The 19,067-nt window shown below is 36.9% G+C and overlaps 1 protein-coding gene across 1 annotated transcript in view; it reads left to right on the forward strand.

The window, feature by feature from the left end:
• Positions 1-19,067, forward strand: part of DMD (dystrophin) — a 1,279,715-nt gene that overhangs the window by 756,018 nt on the left and 504,630 nt on the right. The window contains exon 28 of the mRNA XM_024760455.1: positions 11,289-11,478. Within this exon, the coding sequence (XP_024616223.1) occupies positions 11,289-11,478 (190 nt within the window). The remainder of the gene's footprint in view (positions 1-11,288; positions 11,479-19,067) is intronic.

Below are 19,067 nucleotides of genomic sequence, written 5' to 3' on the forward strand. Positions count from 1 at the left end.
GAAATAACATTATTCTCTGAGAACCTAACCTTTTCTTTCATGGTGATCCAGTTGCCATTTTATAAGACTGAATGAAATGAGCAAACATGTAACATCTGCTAGATTGTTTAGCACAGTCTTCAAAAATTCTGTGATTATCACTGCAGTTATAATCTATTGCCACCATCTTTATTAAATGCCCTGGTCTCTACAAAAGGGTGATGATGGCCTTCCTTTCGTAGCTATATTAATTGCCTTCTAGCTAGATGTTGACAAATGCAGTTGAATTCTATTTTTAAATCACGGGAGATATTATTGTAGCTACCAAAGACATGTAAAATCGTGAATGCTTCTTACATGGAGGCTGTGAGAGAAATATGAACCCATTTCTTGCAGAGACTAATCAGGTAATTTAGTAAAACAAATACAGATATACACATAAACAGAGATTTTTTTTAAAAAATCTTATATTACCTATATGTTTGAGGCAAAAATAATTTTTTTCACTGAAGAATTTTTAGAATGGTAGATAAGCAAAATGCAGCAGTGTATTTACATTTCATCAGGACATTTGACAAGGTCTTTCATTATATTCCTATGACTAAGTTGGAGAAATCCTGCTACATGCAAGGTAAACTGGGTGGTTTAGCAACCATTTCATGCTTTTACACAAGGAATGTTGATTAATAGAGCAGTGTTCAGGAATTCCCTGGCGGTCCAGTGGTTAGGACTCAGCGCTTTCATTGCGGGTGGGGTGGGGGCCTGGGTTCAATTCCTGGTTGGGGAACTAAGATAAAAAAAAAAAAAAAAAGATCAGTGTCAAGTGACGAAGGAAGATCTCTGGTGCTATGCCACAATGCTCTATTCTCATCCCTGACATACTACATTTTTTTAAATGATGAACACTTCCGTTATGTTATGTTTTATGTTATATTATGTTATGTTATTGGCCACTCCACATGGCTCGCGGGATCTTAGTTCCCCAACCAGGGATTGAACCCAGGCCCTCGGCAGTGAAAGCATGGGGTCCCGACCACTGGACTGCCAGGGAATTCCCTTATTGTTTTTTTTTTTTTTTGACAGAACATGAGGGGAGCTACAGAGAGGGTATCTGTTCCAATCCACGGGTGATGCAAAGCAGGGAAGGGAGGAATATGTCGGCTGACAGAGCCAAATGGGTGCCTGGATAGGATGACTTTTAAGGCCCTTTTGGTACATGCTATCTCTGGACCAGGATCAAACTTACAGTCTATCAGAAAAGTTGCCAATCCAATGGATTCATTTTGACAGAACTTATTGTTTGCTTTGCCCTCTGTTTTTACAATGCACCTAAAAATACACTGAATTAGCATTCTTTGCAGGAGTACATTTAATTTCTTTTTTCAAAAAATACATTGTTTTCGTGTAAGAGTAGCAGAGATTCAGTCACTGACAATTAAATGTGTCATGTTGCCCAGTGAAATAGTCCACCATTTCACTTTAACTGCTAGTACAAAACTTGATGAAAGAGATAAGCTCCAAAGATTTAATATCCACACTTCTACAAAGCAAAACATAATTTTGATCACAGGATTGTTTATTCTCATTTTTAAACACCTTAGTTATAACTGAGTGATAGTCTGTTATGCAGTCAATTCTCTGTAACAAACAAGAGGATACCTATAAGTTACCGTGAGGTTCAACTGAAATAGTATATGAGAAAGCAATGTATAAACTTTAAAATTCTATACAAATATAAATTATTATTCAGTAAATTTGCATCAAGAAATAATTCTAATTTATGAGTGTTTTAGAAACAAGGGATTGTGACCTTCTCATTTTTAGAAGCTGTGCCTATTTCATTTTAATTTAATATATTGAGTGTTAAGTGCCAGGAACCGTGGCGTCAATCCTTGTCCTCAAGGAATTTACAGTAAGTTCATGATGATGGCTGATGTTGATGATGATAATGAAGATATAGAGCCTTTTATAAGCGGTGCATTCATAAGTAAGAGGATTTTTGAAAGTACGTGCAGCCCTCAGATTTATTCCTGTAGTGTTGTAGTTTTACTTGAAAAAATAAATCCTTAATTTTTTACTGTTCTTCATAAATTTGACTTGATTTTATAGAAGGCCATCGGTATATTTCACATAATCTAGTTCTTTTCAATGTAGTTTCTCCCCATAGTAATTAAAAGTAAGAAAGCAGGAAACTTTAAATCTTTATTTTGATCATTAGTTTTAATTAGCTCAAGTTATTTGTAATCCTACAAGTCTTATAAATCATATCTGAGTCATTAAAAGGGATTGAAAATTAAAAGGGCAATTCTTTTAGAGTCTACCAAGACAGAGTCACTTTGAGAGATTAATTCATTTCCCAACCAGTCTTATTAAAATGTATCTATTTTACTGTAATATTTCTAGGAAAGAAACATATGAAGGTTTGGTTTTCTTGTTAGATCATTTTAGTGTAAAACATTTCTCAAAAGATACAGATTTCCAGATTATCTTGGTATCATTAGCAAACGTAAATTACCATTATGAGAAGGCCACAACCGTATGTACTGTAACTTTCTACTATTTCATAAGAATAAAAATATTTTATTCTTGACTGTAATGCCCTCTTTTAAAATAAAATCCTCAAGCCTACTTCAAGTCCAAAGTGCAGTATTCATTTTAATAGGTCTCTTAGGTGGCAGCTGAAGGTGATAAGCAAAGGAATAATAATTTTTGTCTTCACACAAATATACACCATAGTCCTAATTCTTATAATAATCACAGCAAATGAGGCGCTTTTGAGCATAGTACTATATTAATATCCATTATGTTTACCTCACAGGGAGATTGGCAAGTCTACCTTAAGAGAGAATGTCATAGTGGACTAGAGCCACTTACGTTGGAAACTGCCCAGCCTCTCTGAAAGTCAGGTTTCTCAACTATAAAATGTTGATGATAATAACAACCTACCCCATTAACCTCATCTAGTTGTTTAACATATCAAAGGAGAAGATACACAGAGAAGAGCTTGAAAACTGAAGAGCATTGTTTTAGTGCAAAATTCTATAACAATAAATGTTGAATTTAAAGGACTCTCAAAAGTGCATTATTAACCACAAGAGTGCTGAATGAGGAATTGAGTAATAAAAGTCACAAATATTTAGAGACTATAACTTGAAGTTCATATCAGGAATTGTGAAATCGTTCGTATTTCTAAATTCCATTGAGAGACCTCTACTGTAAGTTCATATAATCAGTTGATATGTTTTTAGCCACTTCTTTCCTTTTAAAGGGAATCTGCTATCCGTTTGCCTTTTGATCTTAGAAAATTGAACCAACCTGCCTTGCTGTCTTCGGAATATTATATAACAGCATCTAACAATCTACTGTTCTCTTTATTTTTTCTAAGTTATTGGGGATGGGGATGCATATTTGTTTGCACAGTCTTATGAGACTTCCAGGAGATGATCTTTTTCATTGGTTTCTATCCTAGTTTTCATATATCCTTTAGAAGAGAAGAAAGCTACTCAATCTAGCTTATCAACAGTTAGGAAAATATATCTTTTAAAGAGATTAACACTACCAGTGACCAAAACCAACTTAAAGATTCTCATTATACAAATCAGAGAGAATTTATTTAGAGTAGAAATTGTGTCCGATTATAAACCCAACCCTAATCTAAGTTTGTATTCATCTGGATAGTAGTATAACTGTACGTTTTTTCTAAAGGTTTTTTACAGTTCTGTAAATATCCAAAATAATATTTTGAGTCTCCGTATGTGAACCAAACCAAATGTAATCAATTACTTCCGACATTGTTTTTAAACTTCTCCAAATAGTGCCTTGAGGTGTTGTATCAGTAGAAAAATATAAAACACAGATCTTAGACTAAAGGATGTTAACATCTTTGTTAACATCCAAGGTAGTATCTTGAATACTGCACTTGTTCATAATATTTTGTATATTTTTTATCAATTTATTTTTCTCAGTGATAAATGCCTGAAACACAAGTCAAGTGAAGTGAGTAATGCAAAGAATAGTACAAAGTACATTTTTACTGCTGTCTCCTAACGTTTTCTTCTCAGAAATATCCCAATGCTTTTAGGAAAAGTGTATAATTATGGTTTTTTCTCTAATGATATATTGTGCAAATCTCAATTTTAAAAATGTCCGTAGAGTAAAAAAATAAAAGAGATGGAACGTGTATTTTGAAATTCCTTACATGACTGATAATACCTATATTCTCTTAGTATCCAAAGATAAAGTTCAGGTGATATATATTTTTTACTAAAATGTCTGTAGCATTGAAGAAAGTTTAAATAGATAGCTTCAAAACTGCGGTTTATCTTTAGAGGACTAATCTATTTCTTCGTGCAAGTGTGTTGCTTCTGCCTATGTCAGAAAGTCATCCTGCGTTGTCTGGGGTGACGAAAGATAGGAATGAGTTTTCTGAGAACTAATCAGCAATACTTTGGGAACATTTAGGTTGTGGTTTGCAATTAACTGTGGAGAGTTTGAGTAATTTAGTACCAGACCTCAGGAGAGAGGGGATGAGGGCCTCATAATGCATATGTCGGTGAACAGAAAACCAGCAGATTTGTGTTGAAAATGGATTTTTTGTGTGTTGAAGCAAAGACCGGCTAGATCTTTCTACTAGAGTTAGGGTGAGAGAATATCTTTGCATGTGTGGGTTCCCTCTGGGTAGGTTTATATGTGTTTCAATGATGCCGCTTACCGTAAAGTAACAAATAGATAAATTTGCGCTCCAAAATGAAGGCCAGGATTCAGAGGCATAAACTTTCCTGCACTTTTCTTTCTTTTGCTACAATGAATATATCAGAGAGGAGTGGACACCAATATCTATTTTCAGAGTTAGAAAAACCTCTTTTTTAGGATGCAAGACTTGGGCTATAATCCCAATTCTGCCACTTACTTGTGTGCAACTTTGGGAAAGTCATTATGGTTCTCTCAGAATCAATCTTCCCAACAGCAAAATGAAAGCAGCAGTAACCTATGACATATATCTAAAAGGTTTCTGATTTGTATGAAAATCAATTCAATTAGGCAAACTTTTATTGAGCATCCATCACTGTATTTTAAGATAAAGCCCAGCCAGATGATCCCCACTTCCTTTGATGAGAAAAAGAAACAAACGTTTAAAAAGATAAACATTTGCTTATTTGATAAACAAATGTTTATCACTTGTTTGGCAAATTGAGATCTAAGTTCACGAATACAGTGTGATGCATATTACATTTGGGCTACTGGTAGGGAATCCAGATGAACTATAACCGAAATCATATTGTAACTATAGTTAAATGTTTACCTATCTGTCTCCCCCACCAGAGTTGAATATGTTAAATGCCAAAGTCCATGTCCATGTCTCATTGACTTTTGTGTCACCATCACCAAGCATAAATCCTGGTACATAATACATATGGACTAGATGCATGGATCACCTAATGAATGAGATGTTGGTAGGCTTGTGGAAATAAGAATGAGGTTCAGATTTAAAGATAATCTGTGTGGAGGTTGAACCCACTGGAATGAAACATCCAACTGGAAGCATACAAAGAAACAGAGAAACACACTGTAAGTAGAAAAAATAGGGGATACCTTGTGAAATGGTGAGAGAATAAATCTGAGCATACTTTAAAATCTTTAAAGAGCTATATAGATTATTAGATTTAAATTTTATTTTCTATGCTGGACCTTACAGCCTTCATCTCACACCCTTTGTCAATCGTTCCATTAAAAGGACAGAGTATATTTCTCACTTTAGAGTTTGATAACAGAGGAGAAAAGAGAAACATCCTCTCATTGCCACAACGCTTTTGGGTCATATATCTAAGTAGATGTTGCCCAAAGACAAATAAAGCCGCAGTGTTAGAATTGTTGCTAGAAAGGGAACTAATGGGATACTAGTCCAAGCATTATTGAAGGATTTGGCTTAGATTCGTGCTTTTCATTAGTGTACATTACTAATAGAAGTGCTGGAGATTAAGAGGAATCCTTTCTACAAACTGCTGTATAGCCATAGGTAATAAAATTCTAGCTGCCCCTTGCAAATACAAAGTAGAGTTATTTTTTTTTAATCAAAATTAATTTATTTACTAGCAAACTAGTAGAGACTGTTGTGGTTACAGAGAATTTGAATGTCAGGTTAACTCTGGTTCTATGAGTAGCGTTTGACGTTGCCAGAAATCTTTTGGTCCAAAGTCCAAGTGGTTGCTGCTAAGGTACTCACTTTCTGTGATCTATGTCTAACAACAAAAAAAGGGGAAAAAAAAGAAAGTCATCCTGTAATCCTTCCCCTAAAAATATCATAGGAAATGATAGTGGTTAAAATGCAAATAAACCAAGAAGGAAAGATTGAGAGTGTTTTATTTGGTTACTCCATGACAATACCAGGGCACAGATGGAAGTATTATTTAGTAGAAGACTAAGTGCTGTGAATTGCCCCAGTTGTCACACTTTCAGAAACACCTGGGCAAAATAGCCTTCTGTATCAGACTGAGCCTTTTTTTCCCTAAAAATATTCAATGTGTTTGTTTCTGTTTGCTTATATATATATTTATTATATATGTATATATTAAAAGTCCTAGAATATAGTGCACTGATTAAATATCATCCATCCATGTATCTGATCATGGAATATTGTCTATACATTAATTAAGCTCTTCAGCCTTACCTTGGAAAGTAGTAGGTTTCCCTTTTCTCTTTTGCTTTTTGTGTATTAGGTTGACCCATAAGAAATTAGTGATATTCAACTTAATAGAAAATCTGGAGTCTTAGAGATTTATTCAGAGATACCATGGTGTGTGTGTATGAAGGAGCAGGTTATTACTTATCTGATTGCATCGTTGATAATCAGTTCTTAAAAAGAAAATGGAAAATGGTACTGAAGACACGCCTTCTGTGATTTTTCCCCTTTATGCAGACTTGTCTCTGGATGAGCGCCTTCTTGGGCAGATGCAGGATTGCACTAAGCTTTATAGCTCCAGCACTTTGCCCCTTCAGTAGATTCTTGCAGCTCCAGCACTTTGCCCGTTCAGTACATTCTTGCTTCTAACTGGTGATAATGCAACTCTGCCTTATCTATAGATCTCCTTAAAGGGCAACCAAAGGTGCAGTGGCTCTTCAGGCTCAGTTGCTGAGTGTGAGAATCCTCCGTCCTGTCTCCTTTTGAGACCACGATCTCTGCAAGTATAGTTATGTATTTCTCCACATACATTTTGTGACAAGTATATTTTTCAAATTTTTATTTAGTGTGACAGTTCAGCAGGTCAAGTTCTCCAAAAGGCAGGTCCTGAGAAAGCAATTAACGTGCAGGAATTTTTTTCTGGAGAGTGCTCTCAGGATAATACCTGTGAGAGAGGAAGGGGAAGGAAGCACAGTAGGGCGGAAGGAGAAGCTGGGCTTTAATTCAGTTGCAGCCACAACATCGGTCAACCCTCCTCCTCTCCGCTCCCTTCCCGAATTGTCCTGAGTCGGAGCAAGGGGACCAGGCTTCTATAGCCCACACATTACCAGTCACTGGATGCAACCTGCCTCCAGTTGCTTTCCTAGAAGCTAAAGCAAAACATACTTCATTCCTGAAGAGGGGTCTAGGCAGACCCAGCACAGCATCCGCCGCACCAATAGTTCTCAAAGTTTGGTCTCTAGCGTCAGTGATTCTCAAACTTTAGCATATATCAGGATCACCTGGAAGGCTTGTTGATCTACAGCTCGCTGGCCTCCACACACAGAATTTCTGATTCAGTAGGTCTAGGGCAAGGCTTGAGAATTTGCATTTCTAATAAGTTCTCAGTTGCTGCTGATGCTGCTGGGCTGCGGAACAGACTTTGGGAACCACCTGCCTGTATTTATATATGGAGGTTGGTGTATGGTGCCCTTATGAATAGAAGTAAAACCTTTTGAAGTCACTATCCCGTTCTACACTCCATCAAATTCTCAGCTATTTGTATGCATTATAAAGCTGGAATTGCTGGTAATTAAAATTGGTTATATAAAAAGTACTTAACCAATGCAGTAGATTATATTTGTAAAGCATTATTACTATTTTATGATATCTGGTCATTCTTACTTTTAAAGTTCAGCCAAATTTTCTCCAGGGTCTATAATTTCATAATTTGGATAGGGGAATTTTTAAAAAAATAATCTATGTTCAAGATCTTTTTTTTTTTAAATAGACTTTATTTATTTATTTTTTATGCCACGTTGGGTCTTCGTTGCTGTGCGCGGGCTTTCTCTAGTTGCAGCGAGCTGGGGCTACTCTTCGTTGCAGTGCACGGGCTTTTTGTCGCGGTGGCTTCTCTCGTTGCGGAGCACAGGCTCTAGGCCTGCAGGCTTCAGTAGTTGTGGCATGTGGGCTTCAGTAGTTGTGGCTCGCGGGCTCTAGAGCACAGGCTCAGTAGCTGTGGTACACAGGCTTAGGTGCTCCGCGGTATGTGGGATCTTCCCAGACCAGGGCTTGGACCCACGTCCCCTGCATTGGCAGGCGGATTCTTAACCACTGCGCCACCAGGGAAGCCTGATGTTCCAGATCTTTAGTTTTGTTCTAGGCCAATTTTGTTTTGTTTCTTTATGATTCTTATTATTTCTACATTTTTATTTTATCATATAAGCCATTTAAAGCCATATGGTAACGGAAAATTTTAAAGTATGGCATATAGTCAGAGCTATTTGGAATGCACAAATATGGCATACAAGTACCCTTGACTCATTTCTAGTCTAGACTTGACACAATTAAAGTTTAAGAATTCCGTGTACATAGATTGATTTCAGGAGAAAGGATGCAGCCTTAAGTCTCCCACACAAGCAGGAAATAACAGTCTCACCTCTGATGAAAGAGATTCTTCTGCTCTTGCCGCCATTGAATTTTTTTTAACGTATTTCCAAACTAGAAAATATTCAGCCTGATGTTGTCAGTATTTCAGACCACGAGGGTATCCTTTAGGAAAACAGTGCCTTAGGGTCCTGAAAGAGTTACTGCTCTTCCCTAAGGGCCTAATTTACAAAGCAGCAAACTCAGTGGTAGGATTTGGCTGGAAATCTCATCGTCTCGGTAGAACCCTTTCATCTGGTTTATGTGCGTCACATTTTAGAAAGTTATTTACTAGTTACTTGCTCTGGAAGCAGAGGTAAGTGGTGTTTCTCTTTAAAGACAGAGGAGCTAAGGTGCATCAGGTGCAGCTCATCGTGATGATGACGCTGGTAATAAAATGCACAGTATCTACTTCTCCAAGCTCCACTCTGCCGTGAGGGAGTTTCACACTGCTCTTTTATTTTGTGTGGATTTGGAGTATGTTAGAATATATATCAGTGTCTAACCCTGCATTTGTCTTCTGCAATGTGACAGCTTATTTCTATGCCAGATTTGGAGCTGGTGGTGGAGTAAATCTTAGTGATTTGCAATGCACGAGGCAACCTAAAATATTAGGTTGAACGGGATGAAATTGCCCCTTTTGTAGGTCAGAAATGGTCAGACATTAGCAATTACACATGCTTCAACCTGTACATTTGTACGTTTCATGACAGATTATGACATTAAGATTTTCAGTGTTGTTGCAATGGTTCTGAATTTTTAAATCATATTAAATAAAAAGATAAATAAATAAGCAAATAACGAGATTTTGATATTTCTCCCTGCATTGATAATTTGCCTGGAAACTAAATAAGCAGGGAGCCAGCAGTTCAGGTTAGCCCTTGAACTCCACGAGGTTTAACTGATTTGCCCAACCAGAACACAAAGCTACCTTTCAGCTGTGCAGTATTCAAGTTTATTTAGGAGTTGATAAATAGCTTAGTGCAATGCTTCCTTTTTTCCAATAGCTGCATCCTCATAAACCTATTCTACCCTCCACCAGTTAATGCAGACAGAAGATTTTTATCCAGTATGAGCACCGAAACTACACTGTGGAAGACTGTATGCTCAGCAAAAACCTCACCCATGATGAATAAACAGCTCTTCCGGGGGCTTTGCTGCCGCTGGCTTGGCAGGAGTTGTTTATTGCCTGGTTTGCACATCCCATGATAAAGTTGCTGCTGAAATAAATTGCAGTTTTGCATAATTATTGACAATCACATCTTAACAAGCAGTGTGTATCATGTTCAAGTGTTCAATTTTTTTTAAATCCATTTTTAGCTTATGTTTAATCCCAGAAAGTGTTTGTGTAATAATAGAAGGCAAATATGGCATGTAAATAGAGTACTGATTTCCTCACTGCAGACAAAATTTACCTGAATCTTTTTTAGATGGGACTGTTATTGCCTCAGGCAATTTTCCTTCCCAAGCTATTATTATGTAGATGTTTGCTGAGGGCATATGTGTGTGTATCCACAATACATGCATTATATATATTGTCAGAAAATATGAATAACTTTTCTTTAGACTTTTGTGTCATTAGGGAATTTGTTTCATTCCGTCTAAAAGATTAGAGAGATGAGAATGGGATGTGGGCAGAGGGAACTAACATTTTTGAGCAACCATAATATGTGACTACATAATGTGTGAGGCACTCAGCTTTACACACATTGTTGTATTTTCGCTCTTATCACAGCAATATGTGTTGCAGATGAGAAATCAGAGAGGTTAAGTAACTTGCCGTATCACACACTTGGTAGAGGATATTGGGATTTGAACCCAGATCTGTCTGGATTTTAGGCTCCACTTTTTCCATTACGCATAAAATGTTTCTTCTGGAAAATATTCTCAGTTGTGTGACCATCAGGTAATGAAAATTAAAGCTAACACAATTAGAACATGATAGTGTTATGCAAAATTACGTTTTGTACAATGGTTTCTATGAAATACATGGTTTTCCTACTTCTCAGTCGTTTTGTTCTCTTTTGTTCTTCAGTCCCCTTCTCTTTCTTCCTCCAGTGTTCAACTTTCTGTTCTAGGTTTGCATTTCTCCTGGCCTATCTAATCATGATTTCCTGCCTCAGGTGACATCAAAGATAAGCATGGTATAGATTTTAGGGTTTTACCTGTAAAGATTAGCTTAAACTTTTGCAGCATATTAAAATAAGCTTTCAAAATTGACCATCAGAAACTAAAATGTTTAAAAAAAATTTTTTTTGGAAAATTCACATGTGAACTTTCAAAAGTCTAAAATTCCAAATACACACACACACACACACACACACACACACACACACACACGCTATTCTAGTGGTTGATGCTTTGAAGAGCAGTTTTAGCAACAACTCACCCCTTTGTTCGTATATTACAATTTAGTCCCCTGGACTTTGCTCTTTTCGTGGGATTCACTGGGTGCGCCTTTCTGATGTTGGAGGAGAATTGCATCTGGACATTTGTTCTTTTGCAGAGTGAGCGAGCGAGAGACTGCTTTGGAAGAAACTCATAGATTACTGCAACAGTTCCCACTGGACCTGGAGAAGTTTCTTGCCTGGATTACGGAAGCCGAAACAACTGCCAACGTCCTGCAGGATGCCACCCATAAGGAAAGGCTCCCAGAAGACTCCAAGGGAGTAAGAGAGCTGATGAAACAATGGCAAGTAAGTCAAGCATTTCTACTTTATCCCTCTTGTGAATCCAGTCGAAGAATTCTCGGCATTTGTCCTTGTAATTGATACGCTGTGGGCGAACTAAAATAGTTGTTTGACATGGCCTTATGTATTTAAGCGTTTGGGCTAGAAGAAGAGAGACAGAGGAAAAAGGAAAAATCATTTATTATTTCATTTAATACCCCAGTCTTCTAAATAGTGTGTGTTTTTGACCAGGAAAAACTTGCCCGTAAAGCTAGAGCTTTGATAAGAAGAAACTTTGCTCAGAAAAGTAAATTAGGGATTGGCTTATTAAATTTGAAAAAGTTGCCATTTTTGAGTGTTTATTTAATATTTTACATGGAAAGCATCCATATGAACTGTCTGTTTTATTTAGCGTTGCTAACTGAATCAGTTTCCCTTCTTACTTGCCAGTAAGTTTTGAAATGTTAATCTGGCATTTTATAGCTTTCTTCCTAACATGATCTGTGAAAATAAAAATGATATGGCTAAATCTGTCATAGTTAATGATCACACAGTTTTCGACAATTGTTTTTCCTAGAAACAAGAATTCTTGCTATAAAATTTCATATGCATAAACAGTGAAAACAGAAGTTTCAGGTAGTTTTGTTTACATGAAGTCTTGGTGAGAATCTTATTCTGTAGTTCAGGAAGGCTCCCGATGCCTACTTTCAGGACCTGACATAATTTTTCTGACCTACGATGGAGTTTCGTTATGTGTAGTTGAGTCTTCTGACTTGATACAAGAAGTTTACTAGCACCGCAAAGAAAATTTGGAGTGTCAGAATAATAGGATCCATTTTTGGGACTAACTTCAGTTTTTTAATATTTTAAAATTATGATGTAAAAAGGGATAGTATATCCTAGGTTGAAAAATAATTCCAAAATCAAATCATATTAAGCAAAGTTTCATCTCCTCCCCTCCTTGTTGTTCTCCTTCTTTTCTTCTGTTTCGATAGGACGTTTGATCTACTTGGATGCTCTCGTATGTAGAGTAGATGGCAGTGGCAATTTAGAGCTTCTTGGATTCCTCCTTCTTGCTTGGTCATTATCCTCGGACCCCGCTTGCTCCCCCACAATGTGTGTTGAGTTAGTTTGATCATTTGGAGGTAGTTTGTTTAGAGCAATACCTGACTTTATCTTCCCAGATATCTCCCATGGCTTGTGAATGTAAATGCAGTGTAAAGTTCGTCTTTTGGTCGCTCTTAGATAAACAGTTAGAAAATGTGCTGCTGTAACATACTTGACTTATGATATTTCATAAGTAAAATTTTATTTCTCCTTGTCCATGCCCATAAAGCCACCCTAGAATTTTAAATATGTGGATTCACATACTCCCCTCAGCTATTGTAAATAAAGAGTAAAACTTTAAGTGGATTTTTTAAAGCAGATTCCTTTTAAAAATAAATCCAGCGACTCAGTTTTATAATAGGGACTTAATAAAATATTTCTTAAATTGATGGGTGTCTTGTTGAGGGCAAAACAAGGATACATCCATCTATCTCCTATACTTTTTATATTTATATCTATAGTACTTATACAATGAAAATTCATATACAAACTTCTCGTCATGAGAAACTGCAAGATTCTGAATCATTAAAGAAAAAAACTGCAGTGTTTCCTAACTATGTTTACTGTGGAAGAATGGAGAATAAAGTACATTTTGTGTTTAGATTTCTGATCTCTTTCAAAAATAGTTGGAAATGATGCCGAGGAAACTTTCTTAGCTTATTCTGTATTACTCATAAAGATGTATTTACTCTTAAAAGCCATATAAAACTCCCTTAGAGTTCCTGAAAACCTTAGACATATCATTTTCCCCTTAACTATAGTAGGACTAACTAGGATTCCAGTGTTATTTTAAAAGAGACAATTTCTCCTTCCCTCTCAGTTGATATTGTGTCTTCTGTAAATTCCAGTTGCCTGAGGTTGAAACTACATTTTATGGATAGGAATGACATTTATAGCCAGCTCTGATTTTCAGTTAGATGGCTGAACAATGGTCTTTAGGTGAAAGATTCGAAGATGTCATGGTAAAAACTCGAAACTACTGAAACTATTGATTATTGTTAATGGTACATTTCAACTGATAGAATTAAATCAACATACTGGGGTTTAAAGGCAACAAATGGAATTTGCCAAGCTTGAAAGGAAATAAAACCACATACCTTAGGAGATTACGTGCAGTTTCAGTATTTCAGCTAAATCGAAGTGTTGGCTTTTTTTCCCCTCCAAAGATAACTTTTGAAAAATTTTGAACAAAAGGAATGTCCTGTAATACGTGTGAGGGAATAAAGTGTAACTGTATGCCTTTCGCTTCGTTTGCGGTTGCTGGTGGCATTGTAGTCATTGTTTGATTCGTGCTGTATAGCAAGAATAGTTCTTACATGTTAAAAAAGGAAACTCCAGATGCCTAGCCAGAGCAGCGGCTCTCCCAACAGATTTCAATGTATCTGTCCACCCCAAAGCGGTGATGTTTTTACTTTATACAAATGCCGCTGAATGGGGACAGGGGGTCAGAAAATGGGTTTTTCTCTGTGACTGTCAATCGGTTTTTCTGTATATGGAGACTCCAGCTCTTACTAGACTACCTGACTATCACTGCTTATCATCCACTTCATAGGATGTTCAATTCTCCCAGCAATAATTACAATTCCTGGGTTTGATAAGCACACATGTATTAGGAAGTATATGCTTCCTGAATGGAATTAACCTGATTAATTCCACTCTGAAAGCCATTAAAGTTTCTTCCTTATATTAGAAAAAAATGTTATTTACTTTCCTTGCTAAGAGCAAAGTCATTATATTTGACCTCGTGCTTTAGGATGAGGAGATTTTTTTCTTAGAAGTATTGTTATTTCTGACAGTGTAACTGGAATCCTAAAGCCAATATATTTTTATGGAGTACCATATAGAGCCCTAAGAGGTGACAGTTTGAAAATTCTTAAATTGCAAATTTATTCTTAAAATGAAGAACTATATTCATAATTGAATCAGATTCTTCCTGTGTCCAGAGCATTTCCTGCTTTGGGCCTTAGAGAACTGGTAAAGATGGTCGCACCTCTAAGTTCTAACATGAAACCGTGGGTAACTAACTGAAAATAGTTAAACATGCAGACTCTGCATGTTTACTAATGTTTCACAAGAATTTCACCAATCTTAACTGATTCTCTAAGCACCCCCAAGAGATAATTGTAATACCAGCTTGTAAAGAAGGTGTGTGGGGATGGGGATGTGGTGGGGAGAGATGGTCATAAAGGTGGCATAATTAGGGTCTTTTTCTCAGCAAGAGAGACTATGGAGCGATTAATATTCGAGATTCCCTCATCTGTGATCTGGGTCATGTCTCAGGCCGTATCTCTCAACTCACTCCCTCCTCTGATTTCATTTGTTTTACCTATGTCTCCTCCCACCCTCCCCCACCCACTGTAGAAATGCTCCTTCTATTAAACAAAACGCTTCCAGAGAGACAAGGTTGATACATTTTGAATTGTACATCAGAGTACACCTGGAAATTGATTAAGCTACCTTAAATTTCTAATATGTTATTGAAATTGGGGAATTTAGCTTCTTCAGTGTTGCTCACAATATATCCTGGCCCGCTGATTCATTCCTAAGGAAGAAGGAAGAATGCAACCTCAGTAGCAAAATTAGTATCCTGAATAAATTGGATTGTCATATTTCTAGGTGCATCTGAAAAGAGAGAGGTAATCTGAAGATCCCTAATTCTAAGAAAAGAAAACCCTCTGTGTATTCCTTTTTGTTGCTATAATTTGAATTGAGTCTTATATGTAGTTTTTAATCTTTCTCCTTTGGTGTCTAAAGATTATGCAAGTTTACCTTGATGTTTTTCTTTTGCCTAGTGATGTCTGCCTGCCATTTTTGATATACAAAACATATATATATATGTTCCCTAAGGACTTTGATTGATTCATCAAATCTTTATTAAATACCTGTTGGATGCCTAGCATGGTGTTAGGACTAGCATTACGAACATGATTAGAGAGATGTTTTTCAAACGTAGTTCAAAGTACTAGGTTACGTAATCAATTTAATGAGTATCAACCCACGTTTTTTTAAACAGAAAGGAATAAAATTAATAGAATAGAAAATAACAAGAGTCCATCACTCTGAAATAAGAGTCGGTATTATTTTCTGAAGCTTTGGTTTCAACTGTTTGCATATATGTGCGTGTGTGTGTACATACTGGATCAGTGTGTAGCATATGTTCAAAAGCCTCTGCATTAGAGTATGATTTCTGCCCTTGGGATGCTTATATTCCAGAGGTGAAGATAGTTATGCTAAGACAAAATTGTATGGTAGTGTGATGAGTGCTACAGTAGAGGGCTAGACAGGATCTAGTAAAAACAGAAGATGATTGAGGTAAGCTTGCCGGAGAGGCCAGGAAACTCAACCTAGAACAGTGTTTTTCAGTCTTGCTTATACATTGGAGGAGATTTTTAAAATGCTGATCTCTGGGTTCTACCCCCAGAGATTCAAACTGGATTTGATCACAGCATGTCCTGTCCACGCTTCTCATGTCCAGCCAAGGTTGAGAACTTCTGTTCAGAGAAAGTTAGAAGAATGTGTTAGGAGTTGGCTAGATACACAGAGTTCAAAAGGGAAGGAAACAGCGTGTTGAAAGTCCTGGACAGTTGGGTAGTTCAGGAATCGAAAGGTACTTCTCTATGGGTGGGGTATGATTATTATAAGAAATGAGTTTGGAAAGATCAGCTGGGGCTAAATTATGTAGAAAGGCAGCATGGTTTAGTAGATAGAGTATAAGCCTTGTAAGCCGAAAGACCACTTAATTTACTTATTTTACCGCTTGTTGCCTAACCTCTAAGTCTCAGTTATATTCTTCTGTACAATGAAAATAATACTTCACAGGATTTTGTGAGGAATAACTGGTAGAATACATGTCGAATGCCCACCAGGGGGGCAGAGTGCTGCGCTCAAAGTGTTCGGTATGTGTTAGCTGTCTTTCCCTCCCTCTGTCCGCCTGTCTTTGAGAGTTTGGACTTTATCTGTAGTCTGTGGGAAGTCACAGCATGTTTTTAAGCAAGGAGATGGAATAACCTAACTTACGTTTTTGAAAGATCGCTCTGGTAGCTGTGAGGAGAATGAATTGGAAGGATATGAGACCTGTTCAGGAACAAAAGTTAGAAAGTTGTTTCTGTAATATTCCAAGCAAGAAATGATCATTAAGGTGTTGAGGTTGAACAAAGGAAACAGATGTGTGAGCTATTTGGAGGGAAAAAACTAACATTGTGATGTAGATTATGGGAGGAAGACGTGAGGGGGAAATGTGAGGTACAGTGAGGGGTCACTGACTGCTTACCATTTGGCCTGACTGGGTGCCTTACAGAGTTGCAGAATTAAAGAGGAAAAATAGTTATGGGAAGAGAAGTCAAGAATGCGGCTGGTTTTTCTTCTGCAAGACTGCTTTGGCTATCCGGGGTCTTTTGTGTCTCCATACAAATTTTCAGATTTTTTTGTTACAGTTCTGTGAAAAATGCCATTGGTAATTTGATAGGGATTGCATTCAATCTGTAGATTGCCTTGGGTAGTATAGTCATTTTGACAATATTGATTTTTCCAATCCCAGAACATGGTATGTCTTTCTGTCTGTTTTGTGTCATCTTCGATTTCTTTCATCAGCATCTTAGGGTTTTCAGAGTACAGGTCTTCTGTCTCCTTAGATAGGTTTATTCCTTGGTATTTTATTCTTTTTGATGCAGTGGTAAATGGGATTGTTTCCTTAATTTCTCTTTCTGATCTTTCGTTGTTAGTGTATAGAAAATGCAACAGGTTTCTGTGTATTAATTTTGTAACCTGCAGCTTTACCAGATTCGTTGATGAGCTCTAGTAGTTTTCTGGTAACAGCTTTAGGATTTTCTATGTATAGTATCATGTCATCTGCAAACAGTGACAGTTTAACTTCTTCTTTTTCAATTTGGATTCCCGTTATTTCTTTTTCTTCTCTGATTGCCATGGCTAGGACTTCCAAAACTATGTTGAATAAAAGCGGCAAGAGGGCTTCCCTGGTGGCGCAGTGGTTGAGAGTCCGCCTGCCGATGCAGGGGACACAGGTTCATGCCCCGGTCCGGGAAGATCCCACATGCCGCGGAGCGGCTGGGCCCGTGAGCCATTGCCGCTGAGCCTGCGCGTCCGCAGCCTGTGCTCCGCAACGGGAGAGGCCGCAGCAGTGAGAGGCCCACGTACCGCAAAAAAAAAAAAAGCGGCAAGAGTGGACATCCTTGTCTTGTTCCTGATCTTAAAGGAAATGCTTTCAGCTTTTCACCATTGAGTATGATGTTAACTGTAGGTTCATCGTATATGGCCTTTATTATGTTGAGGTATGTTCCCTCCATGCCCACTTTCTGGAGACTTTTTATCATAAATGGTGCTGAGTTTTGTCAAAAGCTTTTTCTGCATCTACTGAGTTGATCATATGGTTTTTATTCTTCAATTATACAATGGAATATTACTCGGCCATTAAAAAGAATGAAAGAATGCCATTTGCAGCAACATGGATGGACTTAGAGACTGTCATACTGAGTGAAGTAAGTCAGAGAAAGAGAAATATCGTATATCGCTTATATGCAGAATCTAAAATGAAATGATACAGATGAACTTATTTACAAAACAGAAACAGACTCACCAACTTAGAGAATGAACTTATGGTTACCAGGGTGGAAGAGTGGAGGGAAGGGATAGTTAGGGAGTTTGGAATTGACACGTACACACTGCTATATTTAAAATGGATAACCAACAAGGACCTACTATATAGCACAGGGAACTCTGATCAGTATTATATAACAACCTAAATGGGAAAAGAATCTGAAAAAGAGTAATAGACACATGAACATGTATAACCAAATCACTTTGCTGTACACCTGAAACTATCACAACATTGTTAATTAACTACACTCCAACATAAAATAAAAATTAAAAATTAGTATAGCTGATTCACTTTGTTATACAGCAGAAACTAACACCACCATGTAAAGCAATTATACTCCAATAAAGATGTTTAAAAATATCAATGAAGTAAAGAAGTAAAAATCATACTGAGTGAAGTAAGTCAGAGAAAGAGAAATATCGTATATCGCTTATATGCAGAATCTAAAATGAAATGATACAGATGAACTTATTTACAAAACAGAAACAGACTCACCAACTTAGAGAATGAACTTATGGTTACCAGGGTGGAAGAGTGGAGGGAAGGGATAGTTAGGGAGTTTGGAATTGACACGTACACACTGCTATATTTAAAATGGATAACCAACAAGGACCTACTATATAGCACAGGGAACTCTGATCAGTATTATATAACAACCTAAATGGGAAAAGAATCTGAAAAAGAGTAATAGACACATGAACATGTATAACCAAATCACTTTGCTGTACACCTGAAACTATCACAACATTGTTAATTAACTACACTCCAACATAAAATAAAAATTAAAAATTAGTATAGCTGATTCACTTTGTTATACAGCAGAAACTAACACCACCATGTAAAGCAATTATACTCCAATAAAGATGTTTAAAAATATCAATGAAGTAAAGAAGTA

This window comes from Neophocaena asiaeorientalis, unplaced genomic scaffold (assembly GCF_003031525.2).
Source record: "Neophocaena asiaeorientalis asiaeorientalis breed wild unplaced genomic scaffold, Neophocaena_asiaeorientalis_V1.1 scaffold448, whole genome shotgun sequence".
Taxonomy (NCBI): Eukaryota; Metazoa; Chordata; class Mammalia; order Artiodactyla; family Phocoenidae; genus Neophocaena; species Neophocaena asiaeorientalis.